Source organism: Xenopus tropicalis, chromosome 1, assembly GCF_000004195.4.
Source record: "Xenopus tropicalis strain Nigerian chromosome 1, UCB_Xtro_10.0, whole genome shotgun sequence".
Taxonomy (NCBI): domain Eukaryota; kingdom Metazoa; phylum Chordata; class Amphibia; order Anura; family Pipidae; genus Xenopus; species Xenopus tropicalis.
In genome coordinates this window covers 12,290,415-12,314,014 of record NC_030677.2, presented here as the reverse complement: position 1 = coordinate 12,314,014, position 23,600 = coordinate 12,290,415, and the positions used below count along the sequence as shown (strand labels likewise).

Genomic DNA, 23,600 nt, shown 5'->3' with positions numbered 1-23,600 from the left:
GGGCCTATACATAGGGCAATAGCCCAGGGGGGATTGGGGCAGATGGTACAGCCCAGTAATACTGGCTTTAGAGCAAGAAAGCTTTACCTACAATGGTGCCGATTTTCTCAGGACAGTCCACAACTGTGCACCCTAAAGGGCAGTTTCTGTTCTACAAAACTCGCTTGTCTTTCTCGGACTGCAGTTTAGTTCAGTTGATTCAGTGGAAAATCAGATGATAAGGAGAAATGAAACTTGTCCTACAGTTTTCCAAATATATCAAGAGGAAATGAAGCCTTGATAAAGAGCAAGAGAAAAGGGACAATATAAATGCATGGGGTAGGGGGGGATATCAGATATAAAGGCGATGTGAGCAAAATGGGAATTTCTGGAAAAATGCCTTTCCACAAATCCGGGCCTGCCTGTGCTCTGATAAACTTCAGTCACACTTTACTGCTGCGCTGCAAGTTGTGCAAGGAGTGATATCCCCCCCTCACCCCCAGCAGCCGATCAGCAGAACAATGGGAAGGGAGCAAGATAGCAGCTCCCAGTAGGTATCAGAATAGCACTCAATAGTAAGAAATCCAAGTCCGGCTTGGGACTCCTCCAGTTACATGGGAGTAGGAGAAACAATAGGTTAGCTGAAAGCAGTTCTAATGTGTAGCGCTGGCTCCTTCTGAAAGCTCAGACTCAGGCTCACTTTACTGCTGCGCTGCAAGTTGGAGTGATATTCCCCCAGCAGCCGATCAGCAGAACAATGGGAAGGGAGCAAGATAGCAGCTCCCAGTAGGTATCAGAATAGCACTCAATAGTAAGAAATCCAAGTCCGGCTTGGGACTCCTCCAGTTACATGGGAGTAGGAGAAACAATAGGTTAGCTGAAAGCAGTTCTAATGTGTAGCGCTGGCTGAAAGCTCAGACTCAGGCACAATGCACTGAGATGGCGCCTACACACCAATATTACAGCTACAAATACATTTGTTGGTTCAATAATAAAATGTTAATTGGCAGTGGGAATTATTTGCTGTGTAACAGTGTCATTTGGAGATAAAAAGTGCCCCATAAATATAATGACAGTATCATAGTCAAAAAAATAAAAAAAGATATCTTTTCATTCAAACAATAGCAGTGAAACACCCTTTGATCAGCACAAGCTCTGTTCACTGAGCTCATGTTGACAAATAGGGGAAACTGCCCCTTTAAACCTCACTTTTTATACATTTTCATCACGGCAGATATAGTTTACACTGTGCCTTTTAATTCAGATTGGGCGGAACGCTGCATTTTTTTTCTCCAGTTCTGTACGGCAGCGTCAGCCAATCAGATTGCAGGACGTGGGGTGGGTGTGAGCAGCTGCACCAAGTAATACTTACCAGGAAGTCCCCTGAATAAAGGGACAGCAGAGACAGAGACATTGTTACTGCTTAGAGTTCTGATCTGTAACAAGTACGCTATCCCAGCAGGTAAGTAGCTGCTAGCAGTGCAGTTAGGCCTAGTACTCCCCTAACGTGCACTTGTACAAAGGCATTAAGTTTCTCGATGGATTTTTTTTTAACCTTTCGTGCACTGGGTTGTGGGTGCAGTCTGGGAAGGTGGCAGGGCCTTGCCCTTTGGTATTCCCTCCGGTCTCTCTCGGAGCATAGCACAGACTGCTAATCAGTCTTCACCGGGTCGAGTATGGTTGGTAAAGACAAGAACTGACCCAACCCGGAAAAAAAGAGAGAGAAAGAGACACACAGAGAACGTCAGAAGCAGAGAGGAGAAAGGAATAACCATAACGCTTCTGTCAGCTGCAATGACATTTCCATAGAACTTTAGAACCATTAGAAACGTGTCATTCAGATAAAAGTCATTTCCATACTGGGAATATGAACATGGGGAGGGTGTTCCTTTTAGATAACTATACAGAATGCAAGAGTTTATATGACAGGGAGAAGATAGATATCTCAGAAACAGTAAAGGAACAGTTGATAACAAATAAAACACCATTGTATTCTACAGAGAGTATCTGTTATCTGCTATGTAACCTGTGCCTTTTCTCCTTTTGAATGTAGAAATATATGCAATGCAGAAATAAACTTTTAGTATGATGTAACGATATTCTGAGAAATCTACAATTGGTCTTTTTAACAGCTTATCTGGTTGCTAGGGACTTCTTTACCTAAGCAACCAGACAGTTGTTTGAATGAGAGACTGGTATATAAATAGGAGGGGGAATGAATAGAAACATAAGGAATAAGAAGTAACAATAATAATATCATTGTAACCTCAGGGAGCAATCATTTTTTTAGCTGTATTTGAAATATGTAGAAACTGGAAGAAGACCAATTAAAATGTTGCTAGAACACTAGTAGAAAAGCTCCAAGGAGTACTCTGACTCCAAAATGCCATGTAATTTTGAGAAATACACATTCTAATGAATTAAAAAATGGATAAATGTGTCTTTCTAATACAGGTATGGGACGCGTTATCCAGAATGCTCGGGACCTGGGGTTTTCCGGATAAGGGGTCTTTCCATAATTTTGATCTCCATAACTTAAATCTGCTAAAAATCATTTAAATATTGAATAAACTCAATAGGCTTGTTTTGCCTTCAATAAAGATTAATTATATCTTAGTTGGGATCAAGTACAGGTACTGTTTTATTATTACAGAGAAAAGGGAATCATTTAACCATGAAATAAACCCAATAGGGCTGTTCTGCCCCCAATAAGGGGTAATTATATCTTAGTTGGGATCAAGTACAGGTACTGTTTTATTATTACAGAGAAAAGGGAATCATTTAACCATTAAATAAACCCAATAGGGCTGTTCTGCCCCAATAAGGGGTAATTATATCTTAGTTGGGTTCAAGTACAGGTACTGTTTTATTATTACAGAGAAAATGGAATCATTTAACCAGCAATGTGTAGTTAAAAATGCAATAAAATTACTGGAGTGAAATAAAAAACGTAATTTGGCTGTGTAATTAACACTCACACTAGTCACGCTTGGCAATAAAACACTCAGTATGGTGTTTATGTGTATATGTGTGCATACTTTTCAAAGTGTGTGTGCTGTAAAAGCAACCCCAAGAAAGTGCGGAAGTGTTAAAAGTATGTGTGTGTAGGGGGGTGTTACCAGGGTGCAAGCATGAAGATGATTGCCAGCGGGCCCCTGTTGCAGCAACAGCATTGCAATGCTTTATTGCTGAGATTCTAGCTATCTGTATAACAGAGCATTCTGTCACAGTGGCACAGATCCTATCTGATCCCCCCATTGTAAGCAGCAGTCCTGCCCTGCTTTATGGCTGAGATTCTAGCTATCTGTATAACAGAGCATTCTGTCACAGTGGCACAGATCCTATCTGATCCCCCCATTGTAAGCAGCAGTCCTGCCCTGCTTTATGGCTGAGATTCTAGCTATCTGTATAACAGAGCATTCTGTCACAGTGGCACAGATCCTATCTGATCCCCCCCATTGTAAGCAGCAGTCCTGCCCTGCTTTATGGCTGAGATTCTAGCTATCTGTATAACAGAGCATTCTGTCACAGTGGCACAGATCCTATCTGATCCCCCCATTGTAAGCAGCAGTCCCGCCCTGCTTTATGGCTGAGATTCTAGCTATCTGTATAACAGAGCATTCTGTCACAGTGGCACAGATCCTATCTGATCCCCCATTGTAAGCAGCAGTCCTGCCCTGCTTTATGGCTGAGATTCTAGCTATCTGTATAACAGAGCATTCTGTCACAGTGGCACAAATCCTATCTGATCCCCCCCATTGTAAGCAGCAGTCCTGCCCTGCTTTATGGCTGAGATTCTAGCTATCTGTATAACAGAGCATTCTGTCACAGTGGCACAGATCCTATCTGATCCCCCCATTGTAAGCAGCAGTCCTGCCCTGCTTTATGGCTGAGATTCTAGCTATCTGTATAACAGAGCATTCTGTCACAGTGGCACAGATCCTATCTGATCCCCCATTGTAAGCAGCAGTCCTGCCCTGCTTTATGGCTGAGATTCTAGCTATCTGTATAACAGAGCATTCTGTCACAGTGGCACAAATCCTATCTGATCCCCCCCATTGTAAGCAGCAGTCCTGCCCTGCTTTATGGCTGAGATTCTAGCTATCTGTATAACAGAGCATTCTGTCACAGTGGCACAGATCCTATCTGATCCCCCCATTGTAAGCAGCAGTCCTGCCCTGCTTTATGGCTGAGATTCTAGCTATCTGTATAACAGAGCATTCTGTCACAGTGGCACAGATCCTATCTGATCCCCCCATTGTAAGCAGCAGTCCTGCCCTGCTTTATGGCTGAGATTCTTGCTATCTGTATAACAGAGCATTCTGTCACAGTGGCACAGATCCTATCTGATCCCCCCATTGTAAGCAGCAGTCCTGTCCTGCTTTATGGCTGAGATTCTAGCTATCTGTATAACAGAGCATTCTGTCACAGTGGCACAGATCCTATCTGATCCCCCCATTGTAAGCAGCAGTCCTGTCCTGCTTTATGGCTGAGATTCTAGCTATCTGTATAACAGAGCATTCTGTCACAGTGGCACAGATCCTATCTGATCCCCCCCATTGTAAGCAGCAGTCCTGCCCTGCTTTATGGCTGAGATTCTAGCTATCTGTATAACAGAGCATTCTGTCATAGAACCCACATTGCACTGTGGGTAAAAAACACTGGGGTACATTACAAATGCCACTGACTAGTTGTAATGTCCAAGATTCCATGTGTATACAGATACCCCTCAAAGCCCAAATCCCTATACTACTGAGAATCTGTGATAATGTATAAAACCACTATCCACAAGCTTCATCCAACATACCTGACCAACTTGGAGAAAATTTGTCTGAAAAAATGAATACAAACTACTCTGAACAGTGAGTAAAGCAGGTGCCCACTCATCCCAAAGGGCTTTACACTGTTATTGCTGCAAAAGGGGTCAAGAGAATGTTAAAAACCCCCGTCTCTATTACTGCAAGCGTTTAATCTTAAAGGGGTTGTTCATTTTTCAGTTAACTTTTAGTATGATGTAGATACCTTAGCAACCGGGAAATGGTTTGGATTAGAGATTGGAGAATAGGAGAGGGCCTGAAACTGGAGCCTCACAGAGCAATAGTTTTTTGGCTGCTGGGGTCAGTGACCCCCATTTGAAAGCTGCAAAGAGTTGAAAGAAGAAAGCAAATAATTCAAAAACTATAAGAAATAATGAAGACAAATTGAAAGGCTGTTTAGAATAGGTAATTCTATAACATACTAAAAATTATCTTAAAGGTTAGCCACCCCTTTAACAGGGCAGAATGGAATGTGCTGGGATCTGTACCTTAGTGCATAGCCAGATACCCCACTGTGGCTGCCTCCACCCTGCCCTGACTAAAGGTGGCCATACACGGGCCGATTCTAGCTGCCGATATGGGTCCCTTAGACCAATTCGGCAGCTAATTGGCCCGTGTAGGGGCAGGAACGAGGGGCCTGCCCGACCGATATCTGGCCTGAAATTGGCCAGATATATCGATCGGACAGGTTTAAAAATTTAGTCGGATCGGGGACCTCATTGGCTAGTTGATGAGGTCCCCTAACCAACTGCGCCTATATCCGTCTTTCTAATTCGATCGTTTGGCCCCAGGGCCAAATGACCGAATTAGCCTGAATTAGCCCAATATCGCCCACCTGTAGGTGGGGATATCGGGAGATGATCCGCGATCTTGGCGTCCTCGCTAATCGAGCGGATCTTAGCGTGTATGGCCACCTTAATACTAATTGTCCCTCCATCTCTTTTGTGTTAGAGAAGAGACCAAAACCAATACATTATTAAAAGAATAAGACCTCCGTTAAAGGGATGGTTGGGGGTTCTAGCACAATATCTCTACAGAAATACAAAGGGATTATACCACAACAGAAGGGTAGGGGGAGGAGAATAATAAGGGGGACATGAATATAATGTCCATCCGCCCTTTATTTATATATATATATATCCTTAATTCATGTGCTTGTGTTGGTTTTCATTTTAGGGTGAAGAATGGGGTTTGCAGAAGACAAGTTTGAGAAGTACCTGAGGGGAAACATTAGCCTCCTGCATAGAATAAACCTGGAAGAAATCTTGCAGTATTTGCCCTGCCTCTCGAAATCCACGCAGGTAATGGTCTCCCTATCATACCCATTACTATGCACTATCCCACAGCTACAGCCCCAACGTCAGACCATGGGCCCACCACCCAATAACCTGGCGTCATGGGCCCCCCACCCCACAGGGAAGTTATAGAATGGCCTGTTCTTAGCAGCTTTTCAATTGGTCTTCATTTTTTATTTGTTATAGGTTTTAAACTATTAGCCTTCCACTTCTGACTCTTTCCAGCTTTCTAATGGGGGTCACTGACCCCAGAAGCAAAAAAAAGACTCTTGCTCCGTAAGACCAAATTTTTAATGTTATTGTTAAATGTTATTATTTATCTTTCTATTTAGGCCCTTCTCTATTCATATTCCAGTCTATATTTCAAACCACTGCCTGGTTGCTAGGTAAAATTGGACCCTAGCAACCAGATAGCTCCTGAAATTCTGAACTGCTGAGCAAAAAACGAAATAATTCAAAAACTGCAAATAATACAACATGAAGACCAATTGCAAATTGTCACCAGCAGCAGCAGCCCCCCCATTGTGCAATAAGAACAGTTCACCACAGAAGACCTAATTGCCTTAATGTCTGAGCATATACAATACACATGGGACCCACGGTTTTAACTGAGGTTGGGTGCAGGCAGGGTCACCATCACAAATCATAGTGCCCCATACAACAAAAATCTGGGGCCCCCTTTGGTGGTCCTAAAAAATACCCCAAAAAACACATTGGTTGCCATACAGATCTCTCAATAACTTGGGTATCGGTGGCTCTTTACCAGTTTATTTGCTGTATCTCAGTCTCCCAGGTGTTCCTTCAGGGGCGGGGCAGTGGGCGGGGCAGTGGGTGTAGTTGGATATGCCCAAGGTGCATATAGGGTAAGCCAAGCCAAGTCATACCTGCATTAGTGCCATGCCAGGAACATGCAGAATGCTGGTATACTTCAGGCCTGTGTGGGGGATATGCAGGAATCCTGTTAGGGCCCTAGTTAAAGCAGGGACCCCCAACTGCTGGCTTTTAATTGAATCAGGGCAGAGTATGGGTAGATAATAGCCGGCCCCCTCCGCTGCCAGTCAGCCTCAGATTTGGATGGGATGGGCCTGCCTCCCTGCCTCTTTTTTCTAACTCCCTACTGCTCCTCAGTAGGGAGTTGGGGAAAGAAGAGGTAGGGACCCCAGCCCCGCCCATCCCTCCTGAGCCTGCAGCTGATTGGCCAGGCCCCCCTTACTAACCAAAAAACCACAGGTCCCGCGTCCAGGGACAACTGTCCCACCTTGCACACTGACACCTAGTGGCAAATTATAATGCATCCATTAGGCTGCTTGTTATTGTTATTGTTACTTTTAAAACTTTTTTTCTATTCAGTCCCTCTCTTATTCATATATCAGTCTCTTATTCAAACCACTCCCTGGTTGTTAAGGTAATTTGGACCCTAGCAACCAGATAGCTGTTATGCCTCCAATTTGGAGAGTTGCTGAACAAGTATTAAAATAAGTAAAAAACTACAAGTAATTAAAAATCAAGACCAACTGCAAATTGTCTCAGAATATTACTCTCTCCATCTGTCAATATTATATGGAATAAAACTCTAAAAAAACGAAAGGTTTTTTTTTCTTTCTAAGGAAAAATTAAGGCAAAAGTCTGAAAACAGAGGCAATCGGAATACAATATGGGAATTCATTAATGACTTAACGAAAAGGGACGGATGGGTGCAAGAGTTTCTGTATGCCCTAAGGGAGTGCGAGCTCAACGAGCTGGTGGAACAGCTGGAGGAGGAATACAACAAACATGTTATAAAGCGTGAGTACGACTGCATCTCTTTTCCACATCGTCCCATAAGTCTGTCCTAGCCAACAATTATTGCTCTGTGAGGCTCCAGTTTTATTGTTATTTTTCCTTTTTATAACCTGTTTTTCTATTCAGCCCCTCTCCTATTCATATACCAGCCTCTCATCCAAACTGCTCCCTGGTCACTAAGGTAATTTGGACCCTAGCAACCAGACAGCTGTTAAAGCTCCAAACTACAGAGCTGCTGAACAAGAAGTGAAATAAGTACAAAACTACAAATAATAAAAAATGAAGACCAACTGCAAAGTGTCTCAGAATATTTACACTCTACATTAATGATCCCCAACCAGCGGTTCGTGAGCAACATGTTGCTCCCCAACCCTTTGGATGTTGCTCCCAGTGGCCTCAAAGGCTCATTTATGAATTTCTGGTTAGGGGGCAAGTTTTGGTTGCATAAAACCCAGTGTAAAGCCAAACAGAGCCTTCTATAGGCTACCAGTACACATATGGGCTACCAAATAGCCAATTATAGCTCTTATTTGCACCCCCAGGAACTTTTTCTTTGCTTGTGTTGCTCCCCAACACTTTTTTCATTTGAATGTGGCTCACGAGTATAAAAGGTTGGGGATCCCTGCTCTACATCATAGTAAAAGTTAACTCAGTGAACAACCTCTTTAAGATTAACATGTCCAAGACTGAACTGCTTATATTCCCGCCAACACTCCCTCTGCTTAACAAGACAGTTGAAAATGTCACCCTACATCCATTCCCCCAAGGTAGGTGCCTGGGTGTCACGAGACCCCTCTCACATTCTCTGCCCACATCACTTCCCATACCAGAACATGCCCCTTCCTCTGCTCCTCCACTACTAAGCTTTACCATACCTGAGTAACAGCCCTAGAAGCTCCCTGTGTTTGTATAAGATAGCAGCTGCCATTTTAGCTTGGTCTCAGTTGCTTCCGTGCTGTTGGTAGCATAGATCACACATTCTGATGGGAGGGGGAGTGAATTCTTATGAATTTTTATGGGATAAGGGAGCGGGAGAAGGAAGAAAGCTGCGCAGACTCAGGCCCCTGGGAATGAAGGATTTTTCTGAGAGCAGGAAGTCTGATACCGAAGTACATGTGTTCATAACAGAAGACAATAAATCCAGTGTTTCTTTTGATAGAGGACTCTTTTACCTTTCCTTCTCCTTTAAAAACCACCTTCTAGATGAAGCACTTCGCTAGCCTTCCTCTCCAGCCACACACCTTATCCTATTCCCCACCCCTCTTTTTGTCTCTGTTTGTTCTCTTCCTAATAGATTGCAAGCTCCTTGGGTCAGGGACCTCATCCCTGAAAGCTCTTACACACTGATTTATCTATTGTTCCTGTATAATGTAATATAACTATACCCATGTTTGTGTGCACACCTGGTAAAGCACTGTGTACAATCTTATCCTACAATTTCAGGATGAATGTTAGTTTTAGATCGTTGCGTTTAGACGTACGACTGATATCCGAACGTTCATGGAAAGAAGACTAAAATCTGAACGTGTATGGGCACCTTGAGTTATCCTTAGTAAGAACATTTGTATTGTTTTTTAGGTCCTTCAGAACCTTCTCGTCCCGCATCAACAAGGCAAGCCCTGGCCAATGCAGATCTAGATAATGGCAACTATCAACAACCAGTGTCTGTGCCTCGGGGACATGAGCGAATCCATACCCACATGGTTATTCCAAGCCATGATGATCCAAATGTTAATTCCAACGCTAACTACAATCAAGCGCAACCTCCAATAATTTATGTACCAGCTAAAGCAATTCTGCCACCACATCAGCAAAACCAGGCTTTCCAGCCAGTATACAGTATCCAGCCACCAGCAAATCCTCCTCCCCCAGTACAACCCCCCCAGTACAATCCCCCCGTACAATCCTCTAACCCCAGTACAGTGCAGCCTCGTCCCCAAATTAGGGCTCCCCTTGGCTCCGCCCATCTTGCCCAACAACAAACTGCTTCTCTTGCCCATAACGAGTCTGAGCCACCACAGTCATGTAGTTACAGTAGCGCAGACTGTGTGGCAAGCATCCATTCTGATGTACCATCGTCATCATCGTCATCATCGCTACAACAGAACTGCTCTGTAGAAGATTCTGTAAAAACTCCTATACCTGAAACCTCTCCCCAGGGTTTATGTGATCCATTTAATGAGGTACAAGCCATAATAATGACTAGTAAATACTATTATATTTGTCTGTATGTATATATAAATATAGGCATAAATATCCTTAGAGGACCAATATATATAACTGTTTACCATGAGACTTGTGTTGGAAATGTGTTCTGCCTGTTTTAATTTATTAAAAAATCTATAGTTTTTATTATTTGTTGTACAGAAAACTTTAAATTTGTTCATGTTTAACAAAAAGTGTATTTTGCCCTTTAAACAGTACAATAATTATAATGCCCTTTTCCAAGGTAACAAAGTCACCTGTCCAGAGCTCGTCGGTTTTAGATGATTCTTATGATCTTTACCCACCAATGACTCCAAGCAAAACATCCTGGGTACTGAGCACTGGGGATCATCAGAGAACACAGGTCTGTCTATATCTATCATCTATCTATCTATCTATCTCTCTATCTATCTATCTCTCTATCTATCTGTCTATCTATCATCTATCTCTCTATCTATCTATCTGTCTATCTATCATCTATCTATCATCTATCTCTCTATCTATCTATCATCATCTATCTCTCTATCTATCATCTATCTATATATCTATCATCTATCTCTCTATCTATCTCTCTATCTATCTGTCTATCTATCTATCTATCTATCTATCTATCTATCTATCTATCTATCATCTATCTCTCTATCTATCTATCATCTATCTATCTATCTATCTTTCTTTCTATCATCTATCTATCTATCATCTATCTATCATCTATCTCTCTATCTATCTCTCTATCTATCATCTATCTATCATCTATCTCTCTATCTATCTATCTCTCTATCTATCTGTCTATCTATCATCTATCTATCATCTATCTCTCTATCTATCTATCTATCTATCATCTATCTATCTATCTATCTATCTATCTATCATCTATCTATCTATCATCTATCTCTCTATCTATCTGTCTATCTATCTATCATCTATCTATCTATCTATCTATCTTTCTTTCTTTCTTTCTTTCTTTCTATCTATCTAGACTATCTATCTATCATCTATCTATTATCTGTTGATTATCTATCTATCTACCTATCTACCTAGCTATCATCTATCTACCTAGCTATAATCTATCTATCTATCTATCTATCTATCTATCTATCTATCATCTATCTATTATCTGTTGATCATCTATCTATCTACCTATCTACCTAGCTATCATCTATCTATCTATCTATCTATCTATCTATCTATCTATCTATCTACCTATCAATCTATCTATCTATCGATCTATCTATCATCTATCTATTATCTGTTGATCATCTATCTATCTACCTATCTACTTAGCTATCATCTATCTACCTAGCTATAATCTATCTATCTATCTATCTATCTATCTATCTATCATCTACTTACCTATCAATCTAACTATCATCTATCTATTACCTGTTGATCATCTATCTATCTATCTATCATCTATCTATCATCTATCTATCTATCTATTTATCTAAGAGACCAACTTATAAAGTGCAAGATTTTTGTTTAAAGGACGAGACTCCATGATTACATTTTTTTTCCTATTACTGTCTTTGCACATTTCAACTGTAGAAATATCTTACTACTATGGCAAAATGCCCTTCACCTAACAAAGTTGTCTCATGAATGGTACAGAGGAGTCAGGGGGGATACAGAGGTTATTGCACGGCACAGGGGTCCCTGAGATGGTTTAGCATGACGTGCAGGTCCCAAATGGGAAGTGGTTTGTGAACATTGGGCGGAGCTTGGTGGATCATGTGTGAAGTTGACATAGATGGGGAGTGGCCATGGTGGATCAGGGGCAGCGCCCAAGGGACCCAGGTGAGCACCTTAATGGGTAATACATCCTCTCTGGTCTCAACTCACCTACCTTGCTCCGTGTCACCAGAGCATATCTATATGTTACTGTTAGTGGCAGCCTTTAAAGTATTAGTAAACTTTCAATTCACAAAATAATCAGTAACACATTTTACTTTTAATAGGTGCCTGTCTCCCCTCCTTTAAACTCCACATCTTCTCCCTCTGTCCTGAATTTAGAGCGACCTCTGCCTAGCACCCCAAGGGACCCTGATGTAAGACGGGTGAGATTTCACATATACATATGATACATATGCATATATACATAAAATACATATATATATATATATATAACCTTTATTATTTTCAATTTATTTATTATTTCATACACATCTACAAACCATATAGGGGAACTCAGTGATAAGTATTTTCCCTGTGATAAAAGTACAAACCTGATTCCAGGATAAGCTCCTTTTTATGGAGGAAAACATATGTTACTAAATAAATGATTAAACAGAATTTACATTGGTGATAATTTTGGGGTGGTAGCAGATTGTTACGATATGTTGAAATATAAACTCACTGTACATAATGTCTTTTTGTACCTCAAATATATTGCAGAAACATCCGCAGAGGCCCGCTGATACTCCGGACACCAGTCGTTTGGCCAGCACTGCAAGTCGCAATGATGTGAGATAGATCTGTATCAAATGTCCTGTTACTAGATCTAGGCCAGCAAGCTAGGTGTTCCACGGAACATGTGAATAAAATATCCTTTCCAATCTGAAACATAAACACAGGGCATAAAAATAAACATCAGCTGAGGGGAAAAGAACATTTAGCCACAATCAGAGATTTTAGCAAGACACTCACAGGACTTGGAAGAAAACAAAAATTCTTTATTGGTGCAAAAAAAAAAAAAAGATTTTTTTTTTTTTTTGCACTAATGAAGGATTTTTTGTTTTCTTCCAAGTCCTGTGAGTGCTGTGTCCATTCGTTATTTACATTTTGATATCTACATTTGATATCGGACCCCTTATCCAGAAACCCATTATCCAGAAAGTTCCGAATTACGGAAAGGCCATTTCCCATAGAATCTATTTTAACCAAACAATTAACATTTTTAAAAGTGGTTCCCTTTTTTTCTGAAATAATAAAACAGTACCTGTACTTGATCCCAACTAAGATATAATTACCCCTTATTGGGGCAGAACAGCCCTATTGGGTTTATTTAATGGTTAAATGATTCCCTTTTCTCTGTAATAATTAAACAGTACCTGTACTTGATCCCAACTAAGATATAATTACCCCTTATTGGGGCAGAACAGCCCTATTGGGTTTATTTAATGGTTAAATGATTCCCTTTTCTCTGTAATAATAAAACAGTACCTGTACTTGATCCCAACTAAGATATAAATAATCCTTACTGTAGCCAAAACAATCCTATTGGATTTAATTACTGTTTAAATATTTTATTTTAACAGACTTAAGGTAAGAGATCTGAATTATGGAAAGCCCCCAGGCCCCGAGCATTCTGGATAATGGGTCCCATACCTGTATTTATATTTATCCTGCTGAGCTTGGTGCAGACATATTACATGCAGCCTGCTGCTGGAATTGAACCCACAGCCTTGTTCTCTATGGTTCTATGGCACTGACAAACCTCCTCCAATTATCTGTGTTCAGAGCTCTGCTAACTCACCTCAGCAGCATTTTTATTTCTAGTTACAATCTCTGACAGTTTATTATCAGAAACCTTTAAAAAACGCAGCCCTGATCCCTGCACTGACCCATGAACGTCTGGCCTCCCCACCCATCATTAATTATATTGTAATATTATATTTATATATCATTTCATACTAACTGTTGATCAGTGACTTGGCTTGCATTTTCTTGAAGGTGCCCAACAATCGTCCATTAAACAGTGCCTCTCCCCCTGCTGCTAGAAATCCAGACCCCCCACTGATCAGCACCCCAAGAGAACCTTATGTGCAAAAGGTGAGAGTTTAAACCCATTACAGTATGGAAGCAATGAGCGTTATTTCTAATGGATTGCAACCGTAGGTTGAGAGACAAGATTAGAAGCAATTTCAGCCTGACCAGTATATCTACCTAACTGAAATCCTTTATATTTTGTATGAACTTAGTTGCTTTCTCTAAAGTTCCACAATGTCCTTTTTGTTTGGTGGAAGCCAAGACTTCACTGTTTACTGTAGAGCAGTGATCCCCAACCGGTGGCTCAGGGGCAACATGTTGCTCACCAACCCCTTGGATGTTGCTCCCAGGGGCCTCTATGTAGGTGTTTATTTTTGAATTTCTGGCTTGGAGTCAAGTGTTGGTTGCATAAAACCCAGTGTAAAGCCAAACAGAGCCTTCTATAGGCTACCAGTCCCCATAGGGGCTACCAAATAGCCAATTATGGCTCTTATTTGCTTCCCCAGGAACCATTTTCATGCTTGTGTTGCTCCCCAACACTTTTTCAATTTGAATGTGGCTCACAGGTATAAAATGTTGGGGATCCCTGCTGTAGTGGGTGTTTTACTGGTGCTTTTAATACACAATACCATGTTTCTGGTCCATCCTGCAGCTGATTGGCATTGATTTCTACAGCTAAGTCTATTATCCACCTAATTTAGCCCCATTTAAGTCATAAGTACCTGTACTCTGCATACTTTTATCCCAAAAATATAATCTTACATGTATCTAGTGTAATTGGTTCCAGTCCATACTGTAATCAGTGATGCGCTTTTCTTTTTGTAGGTGTCTCCATTAAATGCCAATTCTTCTCCCTCTGCCCTAAACGTAGACCGACCTCTGCCTAGCACCCCAAGAGAGCCTGATGTACGACGGGTGAGTTCATCAGTATATTATGCTCTGCTATAATTCTTGTATATCGACAGTTCTTTTATACAGATATCAGACCCCTTTTCCGGAAACCCCTTATCCAGAAAGTACCGAATTATGGAAAGGCCGTCTCCCATAGACTCCATTTTAATCAAATAATTCACATTTTTACAAATGTACCTTGTACTTGATCCCAGCTAAGATATAATTACCCCTTATTGGGGGCAGAACAGCCCTATTGGGTTTATTTCATGGTTAAATGATTCCCTTTTCTCTGTAATAATAAAACAGTACCTGTACTTGATCCCAACTAAGATATAATTACCCCTTATTGGGGCAGAACAGCCCTATTGGGTTTATTTAATGGTTAAATGATTCCCTTTTCTCTGTAATAATAAAACAGTATCTGTACTTAATCCCAATTAAGATATAATTACCCCTTATTGGGGGCAGAACAGCCCTATAGGGTTTATTTCATGGTTAAATGATTCCATTTTCTCTGTAATAATAAAACAGTACCTGTACTTGATCCCAACTAAGGTATAATTACCCCTTATTGGGGGCAGAACAGCCCTATTGGGTTTATTTAATGGTTAAATGATTCCCTTTTCTCTGTAATAATAAAACAGTACCTGTACTTGATCCCAACTAAGATATAATTACCCCTTATTGGGGCAGAACAGCCCTATTGGGTTTATTTCATGGTTAAATGATTCCCTTTTCTCTGTAATAATAAAACAGTACCTGTACTTGATCCCAACTAAGAGCCAAAACAATCCTATTGGGATTAATTACTGTTTAAATAATTTTTTCAGTAGATTTAAGGTAGGAGATCCGAATTATGGAAAGATCCCTTATCCGGAAAACCCCAGGTCCCAAGCATTCTGGATAACAGGTCCCATACCTGTACAAATCTTTTACTACAAACTACACAGGTGTCTCTTTTCAGTGATTACGGTAAAAACTTCGGAGACCAACATGCCTTGAGAGCAGGCAGTATAAATGCACTCAAGGCTGCCATCAGAAACTCTGGGGTCCCACACAAGTTGTTTATATGGGGCCCCCCATGAACACAAGCGCACAGAACCAGAATTTGGGCCACGCCCCTTGTGTGCGCAATATAAACAGCTAATGTTACGCTATAATAAGCAGTTCATATAAATATATAAGCTCCGTTGATTATTGTGCTAATAAGTCAATCAGTTTATTGGGGTTCAGTTGGGTTAAACTCTTCCTACCTTTTCGCATAAGTTACTTAACTGCGTCAATTTAGGGGCCCAATGATATTGCTGTGGGGCCCAATAATGTTCTAATAAGCCAGTATTTTAATTGGGGGGTCAGTGGAGTCCATTTGTAAGTTTCTTTGAAAGTAACGTAAGTTTTTGCACAAGTTACATACATTGCATTAAGTGTAAGGGCCCAATGATGTTGCTGTGGGGCCCAATAACCAGTCATTTCACTGCTGAAAGTTCATGTAAGAGACACTATGAAAATTCAGTAAATACCTCCCAAAATAAACAGCTGATGTTACTCTATAATAAGCAGCTCATATACATAGTTAAAATGAATAATAAATGTGCTAATAAGTCAGTCAGATCATTGGGGGCAGTGGGATTTACCGTAAGTTGTTTAAACCATTGGTGGTGAGTGGAGTTTGCCCCTAAGTGTGCCTTCTCTGCATTGGCTTTTGCTTGTACACAAGTTGCCTACGTTTTTTAGGCAAGTTACGTCAGTTTCTTAAGTTTGTAGGCAAGTGACGTCAGTTTCTTAAGTTTGTAGGCAAGTGACGTCAGTTTCTTAAGTTTGTAGGCAAGTTACGTCAGTTTCTTAAGTTTGTAGGCAAGTTACGTCAGTTTCTTAAGTTTCTAGGCAAGTTACGTCAGTTTCTTAAGTTTCTAGGCAAGTTACGTCACTTTCTTAAGTTTCTAGGCAAGTTACGTCACTTTCTTAAGTTTCTAGGCAAGTTACGTCACTTTCTTAAGTTTCTAGGCAAGTTACGTCACTTTCTTAAGTTTCTAGGCAAGTTACGTCACTTTCTTAAGTTTCTAGGCAAGTTACGTCACTTTCTTAAGTTTCTAGGCAAGTTACGTCACTTTCTTAAGTTTCTAGGCAAGTTACGTCACTTTCTTAAGTTTCTAGGCAAGTTACGTCACTTTCTTAAGTTTCTAGGCAAGTTACGTCACTTTCTTAAGTTTCTAGGCAAGTTACGTCACTTTCTTAAGTTTCTAGGCAAGTTACGTCACTTTCTTAAGTTTCTAGGCAAGTTACGTCACTTTCTTAAGTTTCTAGGCAAGTTACGTCACTTTCATAAGTTTCTAGGCAAGTTACGTCACTTTCTTAAGTTTCTAGGCAAGTTACGTCACTTTCTTAAGTTTCTAGGCAAGTTACGTCACTTTCTTAAGTTTCTAGGCAAGTTACGTCACAATCTTAAGTTTCTAGGCAAGTTACGTCACTTTCTTAAGTTTGTAGGCAAGTTACGTCAGTTTCTTAAGTTTCTAGGCAAGTTACGTCACTTTCTTAAGTTTGTAGGCAAGTTACCTCAGTTTCTTAAGTTTGTAGGCAAGTTACGTCAGTTTCTTAAGTTTCTAGGCAAGTTACGTCACTTTCTTAAGTTTGTAGGCAAGTTACGTCAGTTTCTTAAGTTTCTAGGCAAGTTACGTCACTTTCTTAAGTTTCTAGGCAAGTTACGTCACTTTCTTAAGTTTCTAGGCAAGTTACGTCAGTTTCTATGCAACTTTTGCACAAGTGTTATTTTTATGTAACCTTATGCATAACTTACGCAATTTGTGTAACTTTTGCGACATGCCCGGGCCCCATTCTGAAGCAGATTTTCATGGGGCCTGGCACACCAGTACCCCTTCTCCCCCCCCGATGGCGGCTCTGGATGCACTAATGACTGAAGTGACTGCCATGCTTAGGTAACCTTAGGGAAGACAGCCACACTACTGCCCCTTTGTTTTTAGAGTAGAGTCCCAACCACTGCCTGTTCCTCCTGTCTCAAAACCAATCAGCTTCCTCAGAACTAGGATGGCTGGATGTGGCCGTATATTTAATATGCAGCAAGATGACTTCTAGATCATTCTAAAGAAATATCTACATTTTCTGAAGCCTCTTTAGACGTTCCAGTGCCTTACCTTCCATTGAATGATATTGGCCTCCATTGGCCTCATACAATACAATCATAGTGCTGAGGTGCATTCCACTCACCATCACTGAGTGATCCATCTAGGAGTTCTGCCAAGGATAGCCTATGTTACTATATCTAACAAGTGCTTAAAATTAAATGGACTGATCTTTTTTGCCTTTTATTATGTTGCAGAAACATCCTCCCAATGATTCACCAGATGCAATTCACTCTGCCAGTAATACAAGTCGCCATGATGTTCCAAGGGTGAGATATCATGGATAGATCGACACCAAGGGGCCCATTTATTAAACCACGATCTTTTGGCCGGGTTGGAGCTGCAGAGTGCCATTGAGCCCTATGGGAGGCTTTCCTTGGGCCAGGTTGGAGCTGCAGAGTGCCATTGAGCCCTATGGGAGACTTTCCTTGGGCCGGGTTGGAGCTGCAGAGTGCCATTGAGCCCTATGGGAGACTTTCCTTGGGCCGGGTTGGAGCTGCAGAGTGCCATTGAGCCCTATGGGAGACTTTCCTTGGGCCGGGTTGGAGCTGCAGAGTGCCATTGAGCCCTATGGGAGACTTTCCTTGGGCCGGGTGGGAGCTGCAGAGTGCCATTGAGCCCTATGGGAGACTTTCCTTGGGCCAGGTTGGAGCTGCAGAGTGCCATTGAGCCCTATGGGAGACTTTCCTTGGGCCGGGTTGGAGCTGCAGAGTGCCATTGAGCCCTATGGGAGACTTTCCTTGGGTCAGGTTGGAGCTGCAGAGTGCCATTGAGCCCTATGGGAGACTTTCCTTGGGCCGGGTTGGAGCTGCAGAGTGCCATTGAGCCCTATGGGAGACTTTCCTTGGGCCGGGTTGGAGCTGTAGAGTGCCATTGAGCCCTATGGGAGACTTTCCTTGGGCCGGGTTGGATCTGTAGAGTGCCATTGAGCCCTATGGGAGGCTTTCCTTGGGCCGGGTTGGATCTGTAGAGTGCCATTGAGCCCTATGGAAGGCTTCCAACATCATACATTGAAGGTTTCAAAGCCAGAAAGGTTTTCACGTTCAGATCCGAAAATTCGTGACTTTCGGAACGCAACCACAATATTTTCATACGTCCGACAGAAGAATTTTCGTGACATTTTTGAACATCAGAAATTATTGTGGTTACTCCGAATTTTTTCCAATCATGATTTTCACCACCCAAAAATCGTGGTTTAATGAATAGGCCCCCAAGTGTCCTCCTATCTGTATTTAGCCGAAACATTAATTTTGGACAAGAAATCAGATCACCTGATGCTGCTCTGTCTTATTTACCCTTCATTATGTTGCAGAGACATCCTCCCAATGATTCCCCAGATGCAATTCGCTTTGCCGGTAGTACAAGTCGCCATGATGTTTCAAGGGTGAGAAATCATAAACAGATCGGCACCAAGTGTCCTGTTATCCGTATTTAGCTGAAACATTAATTCTGTGCAAGAAATCGGATCATTTGAACAAAAGTTAGCCATAATCAGGCACTGAACAGGACAATATAGGTAGAGAATATGAGCAAACAGGTCCATATTGTGTGTTTGGTCTCTAACAGATCCATATTGTGTGTTTGATCTCTAACAGATCCATATTGTGTGTTTGATCACTAACAGATCCATATTGTGTGTTTGATCTCTAACAGATCCATATTGTGTGTTTGATCACTAACAGATCCATATTGTGTGTTTGATCTCTAACAGATCCATATTGTGTGTTTGATCTCTAACAGATCCATATTGTGTGTTTGATCACTAACAGATCCATATTGTGTGTTTGATCTCTAACAGATCCATATTGTGTGTTTGATCTCTAACAGATCCATATTGTATGTTTGATCACTAACAGATCCATATTGTGTGTTTGATCACTAACAGATCCATATTGTATGTTTGATCACTAACAGATCCATATTGTGTGTTTGATCTCTAACAGATCCATATTGTGTGTTTGGTCTCTAACAGATCCATATTGTGTGTTTGATCTCTAACAGATCCATATTGTGTGTTTGATCTCTAACAGATCCATATTGTGTGTTTGATCTCTAACAGATCCATATTGTGTTTGATCTCTAACAGATCCATATTGTGTGTTTGATCTCTAACAGATCCATATTGTGTGTTTGATCTCTAACAGATCCATATTGTGTGTTTGATCTCTAACAGATCCATATTGTGTGTTTGATCTCTAACAGATCCATATTGTGTGTTTGGTCTCTAACAGATCCATATTGTGTGTTTGATCGCTAACAGATCCATACTGTGTGTTTGGTCTCTAACAGATCCATACTGTGTGTTTGATCTCTAACAGATCCATATTGTGTGTTTGATCTCTAACAGATCCATATTGTGTGTTTGGTCTCTAACAGATCCATATTGTGTGTTTGATCTCTAACAGATCCATATTGTGTATTTGATCTCTAAAAGATCCATATTGTGTGTTTGATCTCTAACAGATCCATATTGTGTGTTTGATCTCTAACAGATCCATATTGTGTGTTTGATCTCTAACAGATCCATATTGTGTGTTTGATCTCTAACAGATCCATATTGTGTGTTTGGTCTCTAACAGATCCATATTGTGTGTTTGATCGCTAACAGATCCATACTGTGTGTTTGGTCTCTAACAGATCCATACTGTGTGTTTGATCTCTAACAGATCCATATTGTGTGTTTGATCTCTAACAGATCCATATTGTGTGTTTGGTCTCTAACAGATCCATATTGTGTGTTTGATCTCTAACAGATCCATATTGTGTATTTGATCTCTAAAAGATCCATATTGTGTGTTTGATCTCTAAAAGATCCATATTGTGTGTTTGGTCTCTAACAGATCCATATTGTGTGTTTGATCTTTAACAGATCCATATTGTGTATTTGATCTCTAAAAGATCCATATTGTGTGTTTGATCTCTAAAAGATCCATATTGTGTGTTTGGTCTCTAACAGATCCATACTGTGTGTTTGATCTCTAACAGATCCATATTGTGTGTTTGATCGCTAACAGATCCATACTGTGTGTTTGGTCTCTAACAGATCCATACTGTGTGTTTGATCTCTAACAGATCCATATTGTGTGTTTGATCTCTAACAGATCCATATTGTGTGTTTGGTCTCTAACAGATCCATATTGTGTGTTTGATCTCTAACAGATCCATATTGTGTATTTGATCTCTAAAAGATCCATATTGTGTGTTTGATCTCTAAAAGATCCATATTGTGTGTTTGGTCTCTAACAGATCCATATTGTGTATTTGATCTCTAAAAGATCCATATTGTGTGTTTGATCTCTAAAAGATCCATATTGTGTGTTTGGTCTCTAACAGATCCATATTGTGTGTTTGATCTTTAACAGATCCATATTGTGTGTTTGATCGCTAACAGATCATGTTCTATTAGATCTACTGCCATCTGTGCTTGCTGAATGGAAACAGAAGCAAAAGAGAATTTAGAATTTTGAACATTTGTGACATTTCACAGCGACAAATCTAATTTTGTTTGAATTTTTCTAGGGGGAAATACCTGAATCTTTACCCACAAGGGCACTTTCACATCTTCCAAGACATTCAGAGGTAAAGGAAGGGATCATTACATTAAAGGCCACGCATTAATTTATATCATTTATATGGCTCTGTCTGTGTCACTGAATTTTTGTTTACAATATTCAGCAATTAAAAATATGCAGCCTTTTCTTCATAATTTTTAATGGAATAATATGGTTTGGAACAGTTCCCTAAGCCCCGCCCCCTGTTCCCCTGCTGATCTGGCTGACTACTTTGTGACTCAAATAAAATGTAACAGTAGTCGCCTGTCCTGAGCCTGCCTTCAGCCTGCCTCCTCAATCCCACAATTCCCTGCTGCACACGTGATGTCAATAAGGAAAGGAACATCCAAGTGCAATGCATTGTGGGTTATGTAGTTCCTGCATGCTGTCTGTAAGCTGTGGGGAAGTTGTTACAATTTGTAACATCAGTGTTTTAGTCCCTCCTCCCCTGCCAGGATTTCAAATGATGCAGAAAGAGAAGAACTGTTTTGCAGCTGAATTTCAGCATATAAAAATTGTATTTATTCCTACTTTTTATAGGAACAAATTACATGCTATATTAGGGGTTTCTGTGTGGGTTTTTATTAACTGTTAGCAGTGGTGGATATTTAGTGATTTAGGCATTTCTCTGTTTCTCTTTTTTAAGGTTGCTGAACAGCCAGTTGTCCCAAGTTCATCAGTCAAGCCACTAAATCGCACTGACGATGGGGATGAAGATGACTTTTTCCCGAGTAAACCAGGAGAATTAGTGTCCACCATAGAATACCCAAACACCCGTGCAGGGGTTTCGGGGGTAACTGACGCCTTATCTGGCAACCACGAGTTTCTCTTTAGCTCAGACTCATCTCAAAGTCACAATTTGGAGATAAGTTGCTCACTGGGGAATGGGAATATGCAGACTCGACCGAGTGCTCAAAATATCAATGCCAACGGCAGGAATTCTGAGGGGCAACCACCACACAACAGCCGTCAGTCTCAGCAGAACAGCCCATCAAGCAGCGGTGAACGTGGCCGGGCGGAATATCCTACAACCAGAGTGCAGCCGGAAGAAAATGAAATGCCTTATGGTAATTCACCGGGATCCGTCCAAAGAGGTGGCACCAATTATCCTCCGTACATACATGATCTTTGGCTGCGCAGCACATCACAGCAGCCAGAGGAGAACAGCTACGCGGAGAATACAGATATAAGGAATTTCACTCTTATTGTGAAGCAAGATGCCAGCTTAGATCAGATGGCAGCCAACACATTGCCAGCTAGTGGGCCACAACCAGAGCACAGTGGCACTAACCAAGGCCTAGGCAAAGTATCCAAGGATACAGATACAGACAGCAGGTTGCTACTCACAGCTCTTGCCGTTGTCGGCGTTTCCCTAACCTTGCTCCTGTTATGGAGAAGAGTTAGAAATTAAAGGTGGCCATACACGCCAAGATCCACGAGGTCCCCAAGTGAGCGGATCTTCTCCCGATATCCCCACCTACGGGGCTAATTCAGTTGTTTGGCCCTGGAGCCAAACAATCGAATTAGAACGATGTGTATAGGCGTCCGTCGGTTCGTCCTGATACTGTCCCCGATCCGACTAAATTTCAAACCTGCCCGATGGAGATCTGGCTGATATCAGGCAGGCCTGTCATTAGTGCCCATACACAGGCTGAAAAGCTGCTGAATCGGTCTAAGGGACCGACATCGGCAGGGTCGGACTGGGCCCAGACCCGACCCTTGCCAGCGCTTCCCCTGCCGTGTTAAATTTACGTGCTCGGGGGAGGATGTCGGGCCCTGCGAGGGGGGTTAGGTGGGCCCCTGAGGGGGGGGTTAGGGGATGCAGCCGGCGGGGGCACCTGCAGGGCCCCTGGGGCGGGAGCCCCGGTGGGCCCTTCACCCCCCCAGTCTGACCCTGGACATCAGCAGCTAGAATCAGCCCGTGTATGGCCACCTTAAATTGGTGTATGGCCACCTTAAATTGATTCACTGGATGCCGGCAAGGATTACAATAGCATTTACCTTATGCACCATTACAATATAAAACACACGTTATCATTTGCTATGAAAAGAGACACGACTGACTCACAAGCACTCAGGCACATACCCCACTTTAGTGGCATGTACAAGTTGTGGCTGCCAGTGTGCAATTTGGCATCGGACAAAACTCCCTGCACTCCGTACCTGTGCTAATCACTATGTGAAGGGCCGGGAAGACATTTCTTGTTCTTATTCTCCCCTTCTGTGACACGTCAG

At 41.5% G+C, this 23,600-nt stretch overlaps 1 protein-coding gene across 3 annotated transcripts; it reads left to right on the top strand.

Moving 5' to 3' along the window:
• Positions 1-1,338: 1,338 nt before the first annotated feature.
• On the top strand, positions 1,339-23,047 carry mavs (mitochondrial antiviral signaling protein). 3 transcript variants are annotated; one of them, XM_031895246.1, is made up of 13 exons: positions 1,339-1,441; positions 5,973-6,097; positions 7,699-7,876; positions 9,452-10,056; positions 10,323-10,442; positions 12,034-12,123; positions 12,470-12,538; positions 13,748-13,846; positions 14,609-14,698; positions 18,012-18,083; positions 19,127-19,198; positions 21,334-21,393; positions 22,012-23,047. In XM_031895246.1, exons 2-13 carry the CDS (start codon positions 5,981-5,983, stop codon positions 22,774-22,776), a joined length of 2,337 nt encoding a protein of 778 aa, XP_031751106.1. In that variant the 5' UTR covers positions 1,339-1,441; positions 5,973-5,980; the 3' UTR covers positions 22,777-23,047. The 3 variants fall into 3 exon arrangements, with proteins under 3 accessions (XP_031751106.1, XP_031751105.1, XP_031751107.1); XM_031895245.1 differs by having other exon boundaries at positions 12,034-12,132; XM_031895247.1 differs by lacking the exon at positions 5,973-6,097 and having other exon boundaries at positions 1,345-1,441; positions 12,034-12,132.
• Positions 23,048-23,600: the final 553 nt, after the last annotated feature.